This window comes from Ylistrum balloti, unplaced genomic scaffold (assembly GCF_031769215.1).
Source record: "Ylistrum balloti isolate Yb309-2 unplaced genomic scaffold, AGI_CSIRO_Ybal_v1 Utg370368, whole genome shotgun sequence".
NCBI lineage: Eukaryota > Metazoa > Mollusca > Bivalvia > Pectinida > Pectinidae > Ylistrum > Ylistrum balloti.
The window spans coordinates 670,820-694,095 of record NW_026782259.1 but is presented as its reverse complement, the minus strand read 5'-3'; the positions used below and the strand labels follow the sequence as shown (position 1 = coordinate 694,095).

General features: G+C 34.6%; 1 protein-coding gene across 1 annotated transcript; it reads left to right on the top strand.

Moving 5' to 3' along the window:
* Positions 1 to 182: 182 nt before the first annotated feature.
* Positions 183 to 20,641, top strand: LOC132553924 (VPS9 domain-containing protein 1-like). Its single transcript, XM_060218214.1, has 14 exons — positions 183 to 266; positions 1,572 to 1,644; positions 1,833 to 1,931; positions 2,298 to 2,481; positions 2,687 to 2,801; positions 3,503 to 3,565; positions 4,432 to 4,484; positions 4,610 to 4,697; positions 5,084 to 5,169; positions 7,224 to 8,264; positions 8,613 to 8,821; positions 9,361 to 9,430; positions 9,969 to 10,073; positions 19,797 to 20,641. The coding sequence occupies exons 1-14, from the start codon at positions 183 to 185 to the stop codon at positions 19,879 to 19,881; spliced, it is 2,355 nt and encodes a 784-aa protein (XP_060074197.1). The 3' UTR covers positions 19,882 to 20,641.
* Positions 20,642 to 23,276: the final 2,635 nt, after the last annotated feature.

Sequence of the window (23,276 nt, the reverse complement as noted above, 5' to 3'; positions counted from 1 at the left end):
TTATGAAAAAAATATATATATTACTGTATACTTTATTCAATCATTCATTTTGATCAAATACAATAAAATATATCAGACATTTACTGGAACGTTGAATTGATATCGATTTTACATAATGAAAGTAAGCCGACTCGGCAATTTCCGTAATACGGAAGGGAAGACGATATCGTCCGAAGTTGAGGATGGAGACTGCTGTAGTTTTGACAACTGTAATGAAAGGAGTTGCGGATGCACTTCGATTAGATGGCGAAGGAAATAGACCCAAGGTTAAGAAATAGATATTTATGAACAAAACTGTTTCTGCTTTTATAGACAACAACTGTCACTTTTGTATTTTTTCATTTATTTTCCCCTTACCCATCATCATGATAAACTTAAATACTGTACGCTGATACAAAATCTTTAGCGCATTCGTTTCGGACCCTTAAAAACCATATCACGCTAGCAACGCCATGTCAACGATTTTCCATCAAATAAATACATAAATGAATTCAAATATGTTCGTATTATATGATTTATTTTTTTAAAATACTAATCAGTGAAACGCCAGAAAATATCCTCAGATCCGACATAAAAATCGCTCACTTCAAATGATCGACATTTGTATCAGACATGTGACTGCATTTCCGTTTCTGACGAGATCACCTAATCTTAGTGACGCTTAAGATTGATTACAGTGACCCAGAAGTACACATGTATTACTTAAAATCCTCATTTGAACGGGAATGACATTGTGATGACAGAAAAAATGAAAATACAATAATGGTTTTATTTTTTGGTTGTTTCTTCTCAAATGAAATATGTTTCTTGGCAGACTCTTTTTATAACACAAACTATTTAAATGAAGTTACTTTTTCGTCGGTTGTTCTACAATTCACTAGTTCATTAAAATCAGAAATGTGTGATCAAAAGTGATAATTTAAAGATCACTACTTTTCCAAAATAAGATGTGCATGTTTGGATTTTCATCGTCAAAAAATTGTAAGAATGTGTGACCTATTACTTGTGGTAAATTTTTATTCATTTGGCAGACAACAACAGAAGATTGACATCAGAGATTGTATTAATTGGTTATTTCATCTGGGAGGATGTTTGACATGTGGAAATGGAATTAAGGAAAAACACACAAATTTACCAATGAACACGAACAAAGAATGGTTTAAATCGCTACATTCATTCTTTCTGACATGTTACAACAAACAAAATTATCCTGATGCAAGGTCACGCAGAACATTAGTGCATGTGATACAGCTGGGCAAAATGGCCATGCTGAAATTAAATTATGGTCAGGAATCGATGTCCAGCTGATACAATTATGAACAATATATGCAATTCAAATATTCCTTTCTGTTGGAATGCCCGTCAGGAATCAAATACAGGTTTCTTTTGTGTTGTTCCTTAGTTCGTTCTACTGCGGCCAACTGAACTGATGAAGCAAAAGCTAGTGATTTTCTTGAGACACTACTACATATAGACTATGAGTGGTCAAAGTCAAATTAGCAAATAGTTATAGTAAAATGTAAAGGACTAAGTAATGCTTGTCTTAAATTTTCTAATTTTTCATTTTTCAGGAAGCCTATGTCAAGTATCTTGAATGCATCTTTCGCATCGCCACAAAATTACTACAAAATGTCAAGTCTGATAGTAAGTAAATCCAATGTATTTCATGATTTCAGTTTTGACTTCTTCAGTGAGGTTTTCTTTATATACAAAAATCCTACTTGTACTTGTAGAATAAAAAATTGTAAAGAAGTACCATATGTCTTTATAATAACTTTGACATATGAGATGCATTGTGCTAATAAAACTAAAAGTATGAAACTTTTAACTAGGTGGCCAGGTCCACATCACAAAGGAAGTGGTACGATTTGTTCGTCTTGGTAACCAATGTATGGAGCGCATGGTTGCCATTGTCAACCAGTTCACATCAGGTAGGAGAATTATTTTCTTATGTGATTTCAAAGTAAAGTGAATACATACACTAGTTTTCTCCTTGTGAAGGTCGTATATACTTAAAATAGAACCTCTGTATACATTCTAAAAGTCATACTTAGGCCTATAAATGTAATAAATCTACTATGGATATACAAAAACATTAAACTTCCAACTTGTGCTAAAAGATGATGCGCACATTTGGCAATGAATTTCACAAACACTATGTTAATTAAGTAAATATCATTGAAAGTTCCTTAGCCATTTCTATCTGGAAGACTGATATGAAAATGTTTTTCCACCAAAATTTAAATGTGATAAAATGTTTGGACAGCTGTAGTTCATGGTTGATGATTTTATTTCAGGACTTTCTGCCAATCAGCAGAAGCTGCCAGTGGGATCTGAATGCCAATTTTTCCCACCTGAATCCAAGTCTGCCCCAGCAACACCTGTCAATCAGTCATCTTTGGACTTAGGGACTCAGGATAGCCGACTTAGACTTTCTTCTGCCCCGACTCCTCTTCCAGACATTTCCAGTTCTCATTCAAAGTAGGTTATGTGGTAGCATTACGAGTACTTTAAGTACAGTTGTGTATAGTTGTGTTATTCACTGTCGCAGATTTTACACTGGGGACACGGGATCAACTATGGTTTCAGTCAAAGTTTTATGTGATAAAGGGTGTTATCATTGTATTTTGTTCCTTTGGCTTTACATTAACATTTTAGATGATCAACAGTTTCATGATCCTTGCAGACAAAAGACTTTGACTCCATCACAGATAGCCATGATGAAGAACCACCAGCTTATGATTGCTTACAAGACAAGGATGGGTGGCCTAGGAACACGCAAGTCTGCAGCAGCTAGTTTGGTATGTTTATAGATAAAAGAAAGGGATTGTTTTCATGCAATAACATCAAATTTGATCTAATTTCTGGTAGGATTTACATTTTTCAAATCTGAATTTGATATACATGTTTGCTTATTCATTTAGGCCGCTTTTGGACATAACCCAGTTGAAATGGTTCAGGTCGTCTGGAAATATTCAACTTAATACAAACACACTTATACTGGGTATTGGAACTGATAACAGAAAACAGTGAACTTAACATAAGATACCATCCCTTTAACTTGTGCTTAGTAAAATGCTTCCAGAAATATGTGCATCCACTGACCCAGCTTTATGTTGAAATTAAAAAACTAATGACATTCAGCAAGTTAGTGATCACCTCATATGTACATGCTGAATTTTCCAGAGAGCCTCAATCCCAATCTGTACCTGGCATTTTTTTCGCAGGGTTCAGCCATTTCAACTGTTAAGTGAAAGCAAACTAAGTGTTAACAAATTTGTTTATCTTATGTTTGTCCAAGCTCCTTTAAACATTCTAATAAGTGGCATCTGTTTATTCCTAATTACTTTTGAAATGGTCAATTCATAACTACTAATTGAAATACGACCAGGAGTGTATCCATCACAAATCTCATACTGCCAAAAAGGCACATACAAATGAACTACTTTTCAAGGGAGATAACTTGCTTTACCTTAATAAATATACATTTTTTTAACTGTAGAGTTTGACTTTGCAAAGGAAGATGGCTGAAAATTTAGCAATCGCAAAAGCTCAGGAAGCTGCTGTATCTTTTTTGAGATGTAATTATTGCTGCACTCTAAGCATTTTATGTTGATCTTCAAAGAAGACTCATAGGAACCACGTAAATAGGTAATTCAGTGGGATCTACAAAGATGTTTCTTTAAATGTTAATGGCATAAGTGAAAAAAAGTTTTGAAAGCCTGTAAAAAGTGTAAAGATGATCATTGTGAAATTTTGCTTGCCTTTTGATTGTTTACACTGAAGTAAATGCTTAATTGCATGTTTGTCTTTGATTCAATATTCCTGAAACATCTTTAATGAAATCTATCAGTTGCTCTTTACACCACCTCTTTTTCTTTTAATCACAATATGAGTTATTTCCCTTAGCATGCATTTGTGTGTTCTGTTGTAAGATCCCATGATGCTAGACATACTAAAAATCTGTACACATGAAGAACTTGTTCATAAATCTGTTTTCAACAAATTTTATAAAAACAAATTAAAAGTGAACTGAAATATTGAAGTTTCTTTTTATCAATACAGAATCTAAGGAAATGAGATTACTTGTTTCACAAGGCTAAAGTTGTTATATGAGTACTTCTTTCTGGACATATTATTTATACTGGTTACTAAAGAGGCTTCATTTTACAATGCTGCATTTTTGATGTCACCATATTCATTTATATTACATTTATATTTACAATTTTTAGACTGAAAATGTAACTGCACCTCACTGCAACTTGTGGAATTATATGAACAATTTGAATGATTTGTCTTTGTCTGCCAACAGCTGAAGTTTGTATAAGTGAAAAGAATTGTAGAGATTCGTGTAAGCATTTGAATGATAAGAGATGTGAAGATTTAGACTTGTTGAGAATTACTGTTTTGTTATCCTTAATGTGGCAAAAGCTTGCCAAAAAGATCCAGGAACGACAACATAGGCTGGAAGAGCAGGCAGCAAAGTAAGTAATTTATTTGCAAAATTTATTATATTCAAATATTTTTTGCAAATGTTTTTCTTTGCAAATTTGTTAATGTTGATATCGTTAATAGCAAATAAGTTGCTTTCATTTCCTTTGCTAAACAGGAAATTTAACAGTGTTGATGGAATGTCTGGAGAAGAGGAACACAAGAAAGAAATTTATAAGAAGGTGTTAGAATATGAACATGATACGGTAAATACCTATATAAATTTTTGTTACAATTTACACCTGAAGGCTCAGGATGAAAGAGATAACTTTTGTCTCTGAAATTATTGTTATTGGTAACTAAATTGATATTTTTTATGATTGCCTCCCGTCCTCTGCAGGATAGGGATTTTCTAAGTGTATTTTTACCGTTAAGAGTAAGATAAAAATGATATTATGATATTATAAGATTTGCCAATTTTTTTTATTCACAAATTACTGATAAGATTATCTTTTTTCTGACATAAGATTTCCCTGTTTTCTACCTTGACATAACCGTTGTTTGCCTAATTTCTGATGTGTAATTTTTTATGGCTTTGTTGGTTTAAAGGTTTAAAAGAAATATCTAAATGTTATGTTGATATTTATTTCAGAGTTGGTTGACTGATTTAAGGCAGCAACTAGAAGAAAATCCTGATGATGCTAAGTTGATGCAGCAACTAATACTTGGCATCCTTAAGTAAGTGTTCTGTTAAATTGATGCTCATGATACTCATATATCAAACTATTCAAAAAGTTTTTAACTTCGCCCTTAAAGTGTAATCCACCTTATTGACACAAGGGCGAAAACCAAACTGTGTTGAAAGTTCCGTTGTATATGTCTGTAATGTAATGTCACACATTTTGACTACTTGTTTTGATTTTCTTTAACATTTCCATGCTTAGTTTATTTTTTATATAATGAGAGAATGGAGGTAGGGGTCCATGTCTTTTGTGTATTTCTACTTAGAGTAACAAAATTTTATAAGACAATTTTCTTTTTAGATTGCTTTTATAAACTGCATGTAATTTTCCTGTTAAGGATTATATATGGTTTTTGGTCCCCAAATTCATCAGATCTAAAAAACCAATAATTAAATTCACAAATCACAATACAATTCAAATAAAAATACTTCGCTGAAGTGAGATTTATAAGATACTTCATCTATGGTTGCCATGATAACAGTTTCAAATTTGCATAAATATGTGTAAACTTTTTTCCCAATTTTCACTAGTTTTTTGCATAGGTTTTTATTCAGCAACCACAGAGCGCATTTTTTATCAAACTCTATATTTCTCCTGAAGATGAAGTGCAGTAGAGCCTTTTAAACTAAACAGAATTTTGATGTACAGAATGATATTCTCTTTATGATTATCCATAATGAAAAAAATTTATTTAAACTGACTTCAACCTGAGCAGTTAACACCTGAGTTCAGACCAGCAAACCATGAAATCAACATGTTGTATGTTTTTTGCCTCAGGCACATCTCACAGGTAGTCTTTTGTGTGCCATATCTGCCCTATGGAACTATACTCAATGAATGATACAAGTAAAGCCTATACATTTTGAATGTGTTATTTTTACATGTATGAAATTGATACATTGATGGAGTGTTGTTTTAAAAGATGATATCGTTATCCTGATAACCAAAGCACATCAATTATATCTGTTGGTAACACTTTTAGATTGATTGACAATCAACAAAGGGGGCCTGGGTTTGGCTGGCTGTGTACTCTGCAATGTCCAGAGGTTTTCTCAAGGGAAATTTCATACATATTGTTTACAAATATCAAGTGTATTTTTTTCACTTGATCAAAATATTTAATTAATTATTTATGAATTCAGTTACTTGGACATACAAATGTAATTGGGCATGCCTGTGTAATGTACAGAACGGCATCAGATCAATGATATAACCAGGTCATTACAGGTCAAATGCGTTTACTTCTACAAACTGAATCCTCCTTAATCTGGCATGGAGATGTTCTACTTTACAATATTTAAGATTTTTTTTACCAAGATGAAAAGACCAATTGTTTTTGTTTTATTCTGTGACGCAGTGTCTGCCTTCTGCATCAACTTTTTCCTTTAAACATCTTTTTATCAATATCTAATGGACTAAACGTTTTAATATTTTGCTTGTATGTTCTGACGATACAGCCAGAGAAAGTTTACCAAATATAAATGACCTTGATGTATATTCAAGGTCATAGGGGTCAAATTTGTTAAAACCTTTGAACAACTTTTTTTCATGAACTAAAAGGCCTAGGTATTTGGCTGTTATGTTCCTAGGATGATGCCTGATGAAGTTTTGAAAAGAAATGACCTTGACTTTAGTTCAAGGCGATAGGATCAAATTTGTTATACCATTTAAACAACTTGTGAACTAAAATGCCTTAGAAGCATGATATTTAGCTGGTATGTTGCCAGGATGAAGCCTGACAAAGTATGGAAAAAGAAATGACCTTGACTTATATTAAAGGTCACAGGGGCCAGATTTGTTAAAACGTTAATATGTTACAAGGATGAAGCCTGACAAAGTTTGTGGAAAGAAATATCTTGACCAATATTCAAGGTGACAGAGGCCAAACATGTTTCAAATTTGATGGATTTGGGGGTCAAAATGGTCGAAATCATACTACTGATATAATGTTACTATGATATGCCTGATGATATTGTATTGATATACTCCTGTTAATGTAATATTTCTGATAATGTAATGTGTTAATCTGACATGATATTGTTCATACAGGTGTACAGACCATCCTCTTACCCAGCAGCTGAAACTTTACCAGTACAAACTGTATGAAAAAATCCATCCCCTTGTTTCCAAACATATTGAGTATTTGTCGGAGATAAAGGTGCCCCTTTCTGTAAGTCTGTTCCCCGCAGGGGTGGCTGAGATGTGGGAGGATTCTCAAGGGTGTGAAGGCAATTCTGACAGTGATTCCCTTGGTAATGAGGAGGATGACGAGGAACAAACAGAGGTATTTGAAAAAGATGAACACAATGTAACCATGATTGAGAATGAATCTGCAGATGTGATGGATGGTAAGAGTACAGTTGAGGATGTGAAAACTAGTGATGAAGAAAAAGAAAATTTAGCCATGGAAAATATTGAAGATGTTTCTGCCAACATAAAAGAGGATTTAGAAATTGCTTTGGAAAAGGGTGAAAAGTTGACAAAGCAATTAAAACGTGAAAACCAGCAAACAAACAAAATCATTAGACAAGTTTCAAATGAAATTGAAAAATATAGTCTAGAGAATATGGATGATTTGTTTGATGATGATGATGAGGAGGAGGAGAATGACAGTGAGATTGAAAATGATAATTCAAACGATAAATGGGTACCTGCAAAACGGTCAAGTCATCTGGATGATAACAAACAGAATTCTGAACAATTAGAATCAGATGAAAAGTATCATGATTCACAGAGTTCTAATCAATCTGAATCAAACAAAAAGCCATGTGATTCATCAATATCAACCGCGGGAAGTAAAGTTTCCTCACCAGGTAGACGACATTCGTCCAGTAACAAGCTGGTTCATCGCCCACATGTGGAACATGTGCAAGCTATGGACAAGCAACTGGCAAAAATAAAGAATGAAGCGTATCATCGTCACTTAAAGGGTATATCGCAGGATGTACAGATTTACCTAGAGAAAATACAGACTCTTTTTACTATGACCTATGAACAGCTTGATTCACCAGCAGGTCAGGACCAGTGCTATGCATGTTTAGAGAAACCATTCTTCCAGCCAATTTGGCAATACCTGATAGCATTATATAGGTAGGTAGTCAACAATGTATACACGTATTGTTTGAAATGAAAGGCTTGTGTATTGGTGTTTCTTGTTTTTGTGTTGGATACAGAAAGATATTTTAAGTTTCTTATCCTACCCACCCAGCATTTTAGTGGGGACTGGTGGCAGGGATTAGAGAGTTACCAATGTCCATGCTGTGTTCATAACATGTCATATCTTGAGAACTCCTCATATCAAAATATATATATGAAAATGTTTGTTTCTACAGAAAAGGGTAATACAAGTATAATTATCAAAATTTGCTTATAAGATAGATCTGTTGCTTTCCATTACCAAGACAAGTCCCATTGTGATCATTCTTTTTCTGTACCTAGACTAGCAAATGAGCCAAAAGAGATTGCAGTGGCCTATGTAATGACGCGACATCAACACAGCAGACCACAGGACTTTAATGTTAGTAAGAAACTATGTCTGGATCAAGGGACATCTGACCAGACAGACAACTACCCCTACCGGCCAGCAGTGGTGGAATTACAGGCTATCGCTACACAATGTACCCTGCTGGACAAGCTGGAGTGTCTAGGTTGGTTCCCAATGTTGACATGATTATTGTTACCTTGTAACCTATCCTGTTCCTTTAGACAATATCTGATGACATATCAAAATGGAAAAGCCTAGTTTAACCATCACACATCATTTGTCCATTGTTTACTTTTCTTTCTTTAAAGATGGTTAACTATTTGTAAATATTTTAATTTGCATCACATTCTTGAGCCAATGGAATTTGATATTGATGGAATTGACCTCCTAAAGCACTAAAGCAGGGAGACAAGACCCACAATAGGTATTAATACTACTCATTCTCTACAATGAAAGGAGGTTTGACACTCTTGGCCAAAAATTATGTTCATCTGAGAACAGACCCTCATTCAAATCCATTCCCATCCCCTACATCCAGGAATAAAGGATACCATCACCATGAGTCTGTCTTTCATTTTTCTTTAGCACCATAATATCATGTGAGTTCATATATTAATTGATAACAGTTAACATGACAGAGATTTTATGTCAATACATGTATTGTAGAGACACTAGAGTAATGGTGTAACGATTTTGTTTCAGTACGTTCATCACGTCTGATCTTCCAGTGTATCGAAGATCACTATAAAACCGAGGGCAAGGTCCCGTCAGTGTACGTATTATACTCTTTACAGTATACTGTTGTCCAAGTTTTGTTTTCACAATCTCAGATATTACTGTGACTTTACAAAGGGAGACAATCTAAACTATATTAAACTAATTGAGAAGGTTTTGTTCAAATTTTGATGAAATTATCAACTAGAGATAGAATCTATTGCCCATACATGTTTGAGATCGATTTTATCTCAATCTCGGGCTGCCATTCTGTAATATCTCGTTCTTGGCTTTATCTCACCTGCAGTGAGATTTATCAGTTTCAAACATACAGGTAACAGATTCTATTAATGTGAGCAGTTTTGGAATAGAACATTGGTTGGTGGCAAATATGTCTTTTGATTCCTGCAGAATCTGATTAAAGATTTTTTTAAAGACAGATATTGTCTTGATCACAAAACAAAAAATTCATAGTCCAGAGAAATGAATGCCAAACCTGTTTTACTCAAATATGAAAAATAAAACAGCTTTTACTCTGTTAGTTTTAATATCCCGTTGTGATAGTCTCATGTCTACGTTACTTTGTGTTCCTACAGAGGAGCAGACGACCTTTTACCTATCCTTTGTTACGTCATCACCAAGGCCGCCCAGCCTCAGATCGTTTCAGAGTGTCATATCATGGAAGAATTTATTCATGAAGGGTATGTTTCTTTTTTTTATATTTCTCTCCTAATGGCTTGTATGTTGATTTCTTTTTAATCCAAGTGAAAATATATTTCATTGTTATATTAAAGTCCTTGGGGGGGGGTCAATAAAGGATGTAATAAAGGAGATTTAATGTACCATATTAGTCCCCAACCAGGAACCAGGAGGATTATAGATATGTGTATGTCAGTCCATACTTCTGTCCCGTTTTCCTTCTGTCCATCCTTCTGCTACCTTGTCCAGGCTCTATCTTATAAACTAAAAATTATCGTATATCAAAAGTAGGACTCTTTTCTACAATTTGACCTTTGACCGAACATGTTTTCTAAGTTTAAGTCACTCTGGTATAATGGCTGCACAGCCAATTTTGGTGGATTTTTTCGATTCAATCCACATAATAGCCCCACCGGATAATAAGCCGCACACTTTCTTACGATCTGATAACCAATTCATGGCATTATGTTGACATGTTGTTGATATGATAGACAACATATGCAATATATTAAGATCGTCAATGAAACATTTAATAAAATTTGCAAATAAATTGTACACAAATAATCTTGTTTTACATGTATTTTAAAAATTATTCTGGTAATTCAAAATACATAATAGCAAATGTTGAACTTGTTTGACTTTGGATCTTCTCTGAACAGATATAGGGCCTGACCATACATTCAGTTTACTAAACCATATCACCATCGGTGTCTGTACTGTTAAATATTAATGAAGGCCTTTGCATGCTGACCAAATTCTTATACAAATGTAGTCCCATAATATTGCTTATTGTAAGTTACACAAAGCCATTCATATTGTAAACAAACATAGCACCCGTTCCAGAATTTGACTTAACACCAGATGACCTATCAATCCCAGAGTACAATAGGCTATTGTAAACTTCCACTATTCTTTCATGCATCTGCTGTGAAGTAACCGCGAAAGTCCAGAAGATATTATTGAGATTCATATTACCATGTTTTCCGGATTATAAGCCCCACTGGTATGTAAGCCACAGAGCCAGTTTTTACCAATTTTTTTATTTTTCAGCATATAAGCAGCACCAGAATAACAATCTTATTTATGAAGTGGTAACCGTTACATTACATGAAGTTCATTGAAATAAAAGACAACAGAGGGCAATTTATCAGGATTGTCTGTGACACATTTAGTAAAGTTGACAAATGAAATATGCACAGAATACCTTTTTTTTATTGATTTATTTCAAAAAGTATGGCAATCGTTTTTGACTTGGACCTATAACCCAATGATCTATCGAACCCAGGGTGCAAAAGGCTATTGTAAACTTCCGCTATGACTTTAAAGTAACCACGAATGTCCAGAAGATATCATTGGGATCATATTAATTGGTATGATTAATTAATTCCACGAGAATGTTATTTTATTTCAATCTTCAAATCATCCTATATATGATTACAAATGACAGTTTTAGACATTCTATTTCAGTCACAAACACCTGACAGGCAGGTACTTGTAAAAAAAACTTAGTACCGGCTTGTACTTGTATGCTTCCTGTGTTTAGCCTACCATCATCAGATGGTGGGCTATTCAAATGGCCCTACATGTGTGGTCAGTCGTCTGTCCATCATCCGTCCATAAACAACTTCTTTTATCGCATTTGATTTGGGGACTAATTATAAAAAACAAAATGGCTGACAGGTGGCCATCTTGGGTTTTGACTTTTCAAGTTTTTAACACTATTTCTTGAGATCTACCACCTAGATCTTTCTCAAAATTCATACATATGTTCCCTTTCGTCTGTACCTGTTTGATTTTTGGGCCAAAATGACTTCCAGGAGACCATTTTGGACAGTGTCCTGTAAAAAGTTCACTCTTTGACTTGGAATCAAAGTAAATGTATTTGTCTAAGTATCATTTCATGTCTTACTGTGTCAACATTTATCACAGTGTGTCAAGATGTAAGCTCTGGTGTCCTACGTTTGTCATTTTATGTCATAATGTGTCAATAAGTAAGCCCTGGTATCCTACTTTTTTCATTTAATGTTGGAGTATGTCAACGTTTGTCATAGTGTGTCAATATGTAAGCCCTGGTATCCTATGTTTGTCATTTTATGTGTGTGTATGCCCAGTCGATGTATAGAATAGTTGATACTAAGAACTATTTGTCATTGAATTCATCTTTTTCCTATGCCATCAAATGATAAACTGTAAATCACCTAGATTTTAGGAATACTTTATTTAGCAAACTTACCTCTTTATACATTTTTGCGAATACATGATTTTCATGGAAGCTGATCTAGAAGCGACTTTTAATTCAAGAATACTCAGCTATTAGAGATCTGCACTCTTCAATACTCCAGAGTTTTTCTCGTACAAATAATAGTGAGGCATTTTAATTCCCGATTGGCTCTCCTGGCATATCAACACGAAAACCAATCTTACGTAAAATATTAACGATTTACAATAGACGGCAATCAGTGTGCTATATGTCCAAATACTTATCAGGCCTATGGAGGAAATAATAAATGATATGAGAATGCCATGTATATCAATAGGTTTGCCTCAATATGTCAGTGTTTTTGTTTATGGGCATATTTACACAAAGGTTTTCCTTTCGAGAAAATTTAAGTTTACTTTTTTGGAAGTTTGTATCTGATAAAGTTCTGATTTTGATGTTTGGATGGTTACATGTGTAATCATTACACCACTGGAATAAATACTGATATTCTCTAATGTTTGTGTGATATTGATCACACTCACTACTCTACAAACATAGATGGATATTTTAATTTCAAATTCTGAATTACTCTTCCAGCATTCTCTGCAGATTAGCGGAAATGCATTGGGTCTTTTTTTATATTTTAATAGGATGTATATATATATGTTGAAGATGTGCACCTCCTATTATGGATTAATTCCCAACGTTTTTTCTTGATACTCAACAAATGAAACAACCTTAATTGTCTTATAAATACCATATAACATTGCACTCATCCCGCAACCCAGCCAATTGTGGCTTTGTCCCATTTTTTGTTAATTTCAGGCTAGATCACATACTAACAAGTTAATGTACACCATCTATATGAATACATGGATAGAATTATAGCCATGACAGAACTATTTGTACAGTATTGCATTATAGATAACTGTTACAAATTATATCATATAAATAAATATCTGTAACAAATTATACCACACAAATAAATATCTGTAACAAATTAACACACAAATATCTGTAACAAATTATACCACACAAATAAATATCTGTAACAAATTATAACACAAATGAATATCTGTAACAAATTATACAACACAAATAAATATCTGTACCACAAATTATATAAATATCTGTAACAAATTATACCACACAAATAAATATCTGTAACAAATTATACCACACAAATAAATATCTGTAACAAATAATACCACAAAATATCTGTAACAAATTATACCACACAAATAGATATCTGTAACAAATTATACCACACAAATAAATATCTGTAACAAATTATACCACACACACAAAATAAATATCTGTAACAAATTATACCACACAAATAAATATCTGTAACAAATTATACCACACACACAAATAAATATCTGTAACAAATTATACCACACAAATGAATATCTGTAACAAATTATACCACACAAATGAATATCTGTAACAAATTATACCACACAAATAAATATCTGTAACAAATTATACCACAAAATATCTGTAACAAATTAACACACAAATATCTGTAACAAATTATACCACACAAATAAATATCTGTAACAAATTATACCACACAAATAAATATCTGTAACAAATTATACCACAAATTATACCACACAAATAGATATCTGTAACAAATTATACCACAAAATATCTGTAACAAATTATACCACACAAATATCTGTAACAAATTATACCACACAAATAAATATCTGTAACAAATTATACCACACAAATAAATATCTGTAACAAATTATACCACACAAATAAATATCTGTAACAAATTATACCACACAAATAAATATCTGTAACAAATAATACCACACAAATAGATATCTGTAACAAATTATACCACACAAATAAATATCTGTAGCAAATTATACTACTTAATAGATACACAGAATCTCACCACAAAAATAGGTTCCTGTACAGAATTTCATCACATAAATAGGTACTTGTACAGAATCTCACCACAAAAATAGGTTCCTGTACAGAATCTCACCACATAAATAGGTACTTGTACATAATCTCACCACAAAAATAGACAATTGTACAGAATTCTATCACAAAAATAGGTTCCTGTACAGAATCTCACCACAAAAATAGGTTCTTGTACAGAATCTCACCACAAAAATAGACAATTGTACAGAATCTCACCACAAAAATAGGTTCTTGTACAGAATCTCACCACAAAAATAGACAATTGTACAGAATCTCACCACAAAAATAGGTTCTTGTACAGAATCTCACCACAAAAATAGACAATTGTACAGAATCTCACCACAAAAATAGACAATTGTACAGAATCTCACCACAAAAATAGACAATTGTACAGAATCTCACCACAAAAATAGACAATTGTACAGAATCTCACCACAAAAATAGACAATTGTACAGAATCTCACCACAAAAATAGACAATTGTACAGAATCTCACCACAAAAATAGACAATTGTACAGAATCTCACCACAAAAATAGGTTCCTGTACAGAATCTCACCACAAAAATAGACAATTGTACAGAATCTCACCACAAAAATAGACAATTGTACAGAATCTCACCACAAAAATAGGTTCCTGTACAGAATCTCACCACAAAAATAGGTTCTTGTGTAGAATTACTTCACTTATTTGTACAGTTCCTTAAATGTAAATGCTAGAACAATATAAACATGTGTTTCACCCCGACAACTTCTCTTCCTTGCCACCAATATTTGATGAAATGTTATATGAAAAAAAAACAAAAAGAGAAAAATGAAACTTGGAATGTAAGAATTGAAAAATTAGAAAAAAAAAGGTAAAAAAACAGAAGGGATATCAATTCCTTGTATTGTAATCACCAAGAAATAAAAACAGTTTAATATTCTTTTGGTAACAGAATTGAAGGATTCCTCTGGGATTTTGCCAGATCAGAAATTGCATTATGCATCACATTTCTTGTGTTTATCAGTGTTGTATCTGAGTTTCATTGAGTTCTATGCCATTGAATGACACAATTTTCGGAATCCATTCAATCATTATGCTGCCACGTTGGATCATATTGTTAATTAGTGGGAAAATCTTAATTGAAAAATTCTCAGACAGAAAGGAAATGGGACAGAAGATGACAGATAGATGAATACCCAACTCAAGATATTACTTTTATTGCCAACTTATCATACACATCTTTAATTTGACTGATACCATCAACGATATCCAATTATTATTAATTTCTCATGTCTTCTCGATTTTAATTTTATTCGTATTTGGCAGTGATTTATTCGTCCTGGTAGTACTGTAAATACGACATGACAATTCTCATACAGTGTTAACACAGAAGAGCTCCAATTATAGTACCCTCTAGTGAGTAGATTGATATTGCATCTGCCAGAAATGTCACGTCACTAGTGTCTGATAATATACTGTTATCCATGGCCATCTTACATTGGAGAATTATGCTATGGCAACTGTTACCATGGAAAATGACCTATCACATGATTGTGTGAAAGTTATCACACTGTTATTGTTAGAACGTCCTTGATTAGTTGTCAGAGGTATTGCTATCAGGGTTACCTATGACTGTACAGGTGTTATGTTGTGTCACTTTTGACACTGTGACAAAACTATTGTTATTGAAGTACCTATGAATGTTCAAATATGACAAACGTCAATTTACCTTCTTTAACTTTTGTTATGATTATGAATGGTGCTAAACATTTCAATGAATTATGGGTAAAATTGGTTTGAAAACATCCCTTTATCACACTGGTTAGATAACGTATTTATCAATTTTACTGTTAGATACAGGTACCAGGTGGATGAGTGATTACTATATACATGAAACACGCCCCAGATGATTAGTTTCTGACAGTGTTGTGTAATGCTACGTCGGATGATGTCATTCAATATCAATTTGTCACAAAACGATAATGGATTAATGACGGACTTTTTTGTGTGTGTAAATTTGCATATAGGCGAATGACAAACACACATTGTTCCACTTTGTAGGACAATGTTTTCTTTTGTTTAATCATGTGTTGCCAGGTTTAGATATTATAGGCCGATTTTCTAATGATCACACACCATTTCAAAGACGCACTTCACCAAAGCATTAGTCCCACTACACATGTGGTTTAACACATGGTCTGCTGCTGATGTTGATTTCAAACGAAACAGCACAGCATGTCATTTGCTAACACATCATTTTCAAACAGGAATTCACATACTAGAACGTGGTTGGCTTTTCACATTATTAATGGATTAAAAGTTTCCTTGAAAGGACATCAAACAGAAATCAATTGTATGTTTCAAATTACAATGTGGTAGCTCATCAAAATTTGTTGTGCAATTGTTCGCCTTTTATAATTGAATATTAGCGGATGTCATTAGTCATGATGGCAGACTAAGGTTCGAGATGTGACTACTACCCAAGTGTTTAACAGCAGTTTTGTTGTACAAACTATCTCATTTCAGAATGCACCAGTAAACAATGCTTATCATAACAGTCAAACCAAGGAAGTACTTGGTATCAAATGGTCAACTGAAGACACATCCACTTCATTAGAATAAACTTTAATTTTTATAGTTTTTATTTTGAAAGATTTAAAAAAAAAATAGGAAATTTAAATCTTTAAATCATTAAGCTGTAGAAGGGAACATGTACATTGTATTAAATTTCTGTGTCATTTGTACAATTAATCACCATTCTTTAATCATACTTGATAGATTTTCACATTTCATATGCACATAGAAAATTATGACGTGATGTTTTGATGACTGTGTTGTAAACTTAACGAGACAATATAGTCAATGAAATGTCACACACTCATTTTCAAAGTTATTGTGATACATGAAAATCTGTTCCATATACTTACCAATATGATTTTATTGTTTCTTTGATCATTACAATAGATTTTGTATTTTTTATTGTTTTATGCTGTAATGTAATGTTTATTTATCCAGCTTGCTTTTGTTGAAAATCTACAGTAGTCTCAACTTTCTTGTCCTGGTTTCATTGATACTTAAATGTCACATGACAGCAACAAAAATCTATGAGATCGTTTATCATAATTTAGGAGACTGGTAAAGCTTGTTAGTCTCTTGCTGAAACTAGAAAATGTCAGCCTGTTATTGAAATGGTACATAAATATGGATTCTCAAGGTACTTCTGACAATAATAAGACGTTCTGAAGATGCAAAATCAAATTGTAAACATTAAACCTACCCCCTCCCCACTGCTGCCAAAAAAATGACAAAAGGGGCTATAATTTTTAGCCCACTATCGTCAGATGGTGGGCTTTCCAAATTGCTCTCCGTCTGTGGTCCGTTGTCCCTCCATCTGTAAGCAATTTTTGTTATCGCTATTTCTTGTGAAGTCCTTGATGGATCTTTCTCGAATTGCACATGTACGTTTCCCTTGGTCCCTAGTTATGCCCATTTGATTTTGGGACTGATAAAAAAAAAACAAAATTGCGGAAAGGCAGCCATCTTGGATTTTGACTTTGAAAGTTTGTTATCGCTGTTTCTTGAGAAGTAATTGATGGATTTTTCTTAAATTTCTTATGTAGGTTCCCCGTTGTCCATAGTTGTGTCAATTTAATTGTGGGTCTGATTAGAAAAACAAAATGGCTGAGAGGTGGCCATCATGAATTTTGACTTTGAAAGTTTGTTATTTCTTTTTTTTTTTTTTTTTTGCTTTTTCTTAAGAAGTACTAAATGGATATCTCTCAAATTTCATATGTATGTTCCCTTTGATCTCTCCTTGTGCTCATTTGCTTTTGGGATTGATCAGAAGAAACGAAATGGCTTCCAGGTGGCCATTTTGGATTTGGCAGGTAAAGATTATCATTTATTTTTGCAAAGAAATGTTCAAATGTCTTATCATTAAGAGCAAAACAGAGAAGGGGAAAAAAGGGAAAAGATCCAACTTTCAAAGAGCATATAAAGATCTAACAGTGGTGGATGCCAAGATCCCTCTTGGATCTCTGGTTTATTTTTCAGGGTATCATTTATTTCATTTAGAACTGGAATATGATTAAAATCAAGTTGTAATATCAAGTAAATGCCATTGTTTATAAAGTACATATGCACCTTTTAGAAATGATACAGGTGACTGCTTACAGATTTTTACTGGGTTTTTTTCAGACCTCAATAGATTACATTAATACAAGAAGGATATTAACATTGCGACGTCTATGTTTATTACCTGTTGTGCGTCAGCAGTAAGTGTTTCATTGAAATTATTCACGTTATCTTGTCCCGGTCTTTGTATCCAGTGTAGAGCATGCAGCACTAATTTCAGGGCCTGATAAAATCAAACGACCAGGGTGGAAAGAAAAAATACCCGATGAGTTCAATAAGTGATAATATTACATTATGAAATTGACACCTGTGATGAATGGCCTGAATTTTAGCTATAGATCTAAAGTGAATTTTAGTGAATAATTAACACCCCGAGTTTATTGCCCACCTGCGGAAGAGACTGTGTCTCGGATTCACTAGGTATTTGAGATCGTTGGGGAACGCCTCATGAATAATTCTGATGAATATTCATATGTGTTTTTAGTAATGGTTGTTTGTCAGGATTTCCACTGTAGTTTATGACTGGACACTATGCATGTTAGATGTCTTTAGAATTTTGTGTTTTAGTTTTATATCAGAATCAAATTACACAACTCATTGTTTTATTCTCTCAATGTTATCTGTTTCCTTTGTTTTCCCAACACAATTCAGGAAATATTAATATTTTATGACATTTTTTTCTAGAAAAACAGTCATTTCATACTGCATAACAAACATTACAAGTCATTTCACAAATTCATGAAATATGAAATTATTTATTTCATTTTATAGTCTATGAATTCACTTTGTGATATCAAGCATTGTAAAATAGTCATATTTCATGGTAATAAAGAAGAAAAAAAATATTTTAAAAAACTTTTTTTATAACGGATGCTTAGTAATTTCACTTTTGATATGTTATTGAACATAACTTTGAAACTCACACCCTATCATGTGAATGACTGATTCTGGACATGGCATTTGAGCAGCTTTATCAACAGCTCTTCACCTCTGGGTTGTGGGTTGAGACCTACTTGGGTCAGACACAAGTACTGCCTGGCAGGTCGGTGTTTTTTCTCCAAGAAATCCAGCTTTCCTCCACCAGCCAAACATGGCATGACCCTAAATGGACCTGGCTGTTAATTGGATGTAAATTAACAAAAAAAAACAAAACAAATCTTAATATTTTGTATTGATTTCCATCTCAGGAGGGAAGTATCTCATGCCACATTAGTTCAATATTATATCTAGACCTAGAGGTAGATTATCTTTAAATATCATAAGTTGGCTCTATTGTCCCATTTCTACCCAGTCCAGAGCAGAGCTTCGCATTTCTCATCTATATGTAGAAGTAGAGGTAGGTATTAGTCTGAAGCTTTATAGCAAACAGTTCTAGTTTGAGGAAATTAATCTCAGCATTGATGTATAGATGACAATGCAGACATGTATCTTGTTTTTATTTTTCTGATTTTTCTTTTATTTCAGGTATATAATGGGAGAAGAGGGCTACTGTTTGACATCATTGCAAACAGCACTGGCCTACCTCATTTCTCTAGGAATAGTGGACTAGTCATAAACCTCATCTCCCTAGGAATAGTGGACGAATCATAGACCTCCTCTCCCTAGGAATAGTGGACAAGTCATAGACCTCCTCTCCCTAGGAATAGTGGACAAATCATAGACCTCATCTCCCTAGGAATAGTGGACAAGTCATAGACCTCCACTCCCTAGGAATAGTGGAAAAGTCATAGACCTCATCTCCCCAGGAATAGTGGGCAAGTCATAGACCTCCTCTCCCTAGGAATAGTGGACAAGTCATAGACCTCCTCTCCCTAGGAATAGTGGACAAGTCATAGACCTCATCTCCCTAGGAATAGTGGACAAGTCATAGACCTCCTCTCCCTAGGAATAGTAGACAAGTCATAGACCTCCTCTCCCTAGGAATAGTGGACAAGACATAGACCTCCTCTCCCTAGGAATAGTGGACAAGTCATAGACCTCATCTCCCTAGGAATAGTGGACAAGTCATAGACCTCATCTCCCTAGGAATAGTGGACAAGTCATAGACCTCATCTCCCTAGGAATAGTGGACAAGTCATAGACCTCATCTCCCTAGGAATAGTGGACAAGTCATAGACCTCCTCTCCCTAGGAATAGTGGACAAGTCATAGACCTCCTCTCCCTAGGAATAGTGGACAAGTCATAGACCTCCTCTCCCTAGGAATAGTGGACAAGTCATAGACCTCATCTCCCTAGGAATAGTGGACAAGTCATAGACCTCCTCTCCCTAGGAATAGTGGACAAGTCATAGACCTCCTCTCCCTAGGAATAGTGGGCAAGTCATAGACCTCCTCTCCCTAGGAATAGTGGGCAAGTCATAGACCTCCTCTCCCTAGGAATAGTGGACAAGTCATAGACCTCCTCTCCCTAGGAATAGTGGACAAGACATAGACCTCCTCTCCCTAGGAATAGTGGACAAGTCATAGACCTCATCTCCCTAGGAATAGTGGGCAAGTCATAGACCTCATCTCCCCAGGAATAGTGGACAAGTCATAGACCTCATCTCCCCAGGAATAGTGGACAAGTCATAGACCTCATCTCCCCAGGAATAGTGGACTAGTCATAGACCTCATCTCCCTAGGAATAGTGGACAAGTCATAGACCTCCTCTCCCTAGGAATAGTGGACAAGTCATAGACCTCCTCTCCCTAGGAATAGTGGACAAGTCATAGACCTCCTCTCCCTAGGAATAGTGGACAAGTCATAGACCTCATCTCCCTAGGAATAGTGGACAAGTCATAGACCTCATCTCCCTAGGAATAGTGGACAAGTCATAGACCTCATCTCCCTAGGAATAGTGGGCAAGTCATAGACCTCCTCTCCCTAGGAATAGTGGACAAGTCATAGACCTCCTCTCCCTAGGAAAAGTGGACAAGTCATAGACCTCATCTCCCCAGGAATAGTGGGCAAGTCATAGACCTGATCTCTGTAGGAATAGTGGACAAGTCATAGACCTCATCTCCCTAGGAATAGTGGACAAGTCATAGACCTCATCTCCCTAGGAATAGTGGACAAGTCATAGACCTCATCTCCCTAGGAATAGTGGGCAAGTCATAGACCTGATCTCTGTAGGAATAGTGGACAAGTCATAGACCTCATCTCCCTAGGAATAGTGGGCAAGTCATAGACCTGATCTCTGTAGGAATAGTGGACAAGTCATAGACCTCCTCTCCCTAGGAATAGTGGACAAGTCATAGACCTCCTCTCCCTAGGAATAGTGGACAAGTCATAGACCTCCTCTCCCTAGGAATAGTGGACAAGACATAGACCTCATCTCCCTAGGAATAGTGGAACCATCTTTTAGGACCTGCCTTACCTTTCAACCGTTAGTTTACCAGTCTTAGGACCTGCCTGATCTCACTAATGAGACCATATATTCCTAGGAATAGCGTACATGTCTTAGGACCTGCCTTACCTTTCAAGGGTCAGTGGACCACTCTTGTGACCTTCCTGGTCATACACAAGATAGCAGACCAGTCAAAGATCTTATCTTTGCAGGGATAGTTGACCTGTTTCAGGACCTATCTCATCTTCCTAAGGATGATGGACAAGTCATATGACCTGCCTCAACTTACAAGGGATTGTGGATCAGTGTTGTAGGACCAACTCACCTTCAAAGTGATACTGGCCATTCATAGGATCTACCATACCTTCTGAAGGTTAGTGGACCAGTTATAGGATCTATTTTACCTTCCATGGATAGTGGAGTATTTGTTGAAGCTACACCTCTTCCTAGAGTCTTAATGAACCAGTCAAAGGATCTATCTCGCCTTCTAAAGGATAGTGGACTAGTGGCAGAACCTCGGTCACCTTCTAAGGGATAGTGGACAAGTCATAATATAATTTTCCACTCCTGAGACGTAATGGTCCATTTCTTCAAAAGACACAGTGGACCTGTCATTTTACCCTACACACCTCCAGAACCTAACCTGCAATTTCAATCTTTTAGATCTACTTATGCATGTTTGACCATTATTTCTAGGACTGTCTGTACCTGTTATGTGTTATATACAGGTCACTGAACCAGGTGACATGTCCTCTGTGTGTAAGTGACCATTATGTTGTGCAATTACAGTTACCATTTAACCTTCTGTGAACATTACAGGGCATGTAAAAAAAACAAAAAAAAAGGAGTTAATTTGATACACAGTATACCTACGTACCTTTGACATCAACTGACCAAATGACGACAATAGTCTTCAGATACACAGCCTGAAATAACTAGGGAATAACAGAGCTGAAAAAGGATATTCCTGCTTAACTTCTTCAATACAAGATTCACAACTTATCAAGCAGCCCTCGTATCTATTTGTTTGATAGGTTGTCAGAGTTAACTAGATTTAAACACCAAATTTACAGACCATCAGCATCAATGATACGTCACCTTAGTAAATTGACATGGAAAGTTTTAGATGTAAGGTTTAAACATTGGTACATGTATTCATTATACCTGTATCTGTTTTCAATTAAAACAACAAAAATGTATGGTTTCTGTACATTGTTATAATCATAGAGGTTTTGATTCAACAAAGCATGGTTTACGGTACCATAAATGACATCAGTGCATGATCATTATTACGACGTGGATATTTGACATGGAAAGAGTGACAGTTCACCATCACAATGGCTGTTCCAATTGACAGATAATACTGTAGATTACAAATAATTTGTTTAAGTCAAACTCCAGCTTAAGGCCGTGATATGTGTTGAGAACGTAAATACATGTATAAGTGTGTTGAAAAGCTCTGTCATTTGGAATGACTAGAAATGACTTAACTAGATCAATTTTGAAATAATTCTGCAGATTAGAATTTGAGAAAAAAAGGAAAGGATGAAAAGAGATTAAAAAAAGACAATTCTATTGAGATAAATGTGTTATAAATTTTGTTCTGTATAATGTAAATCT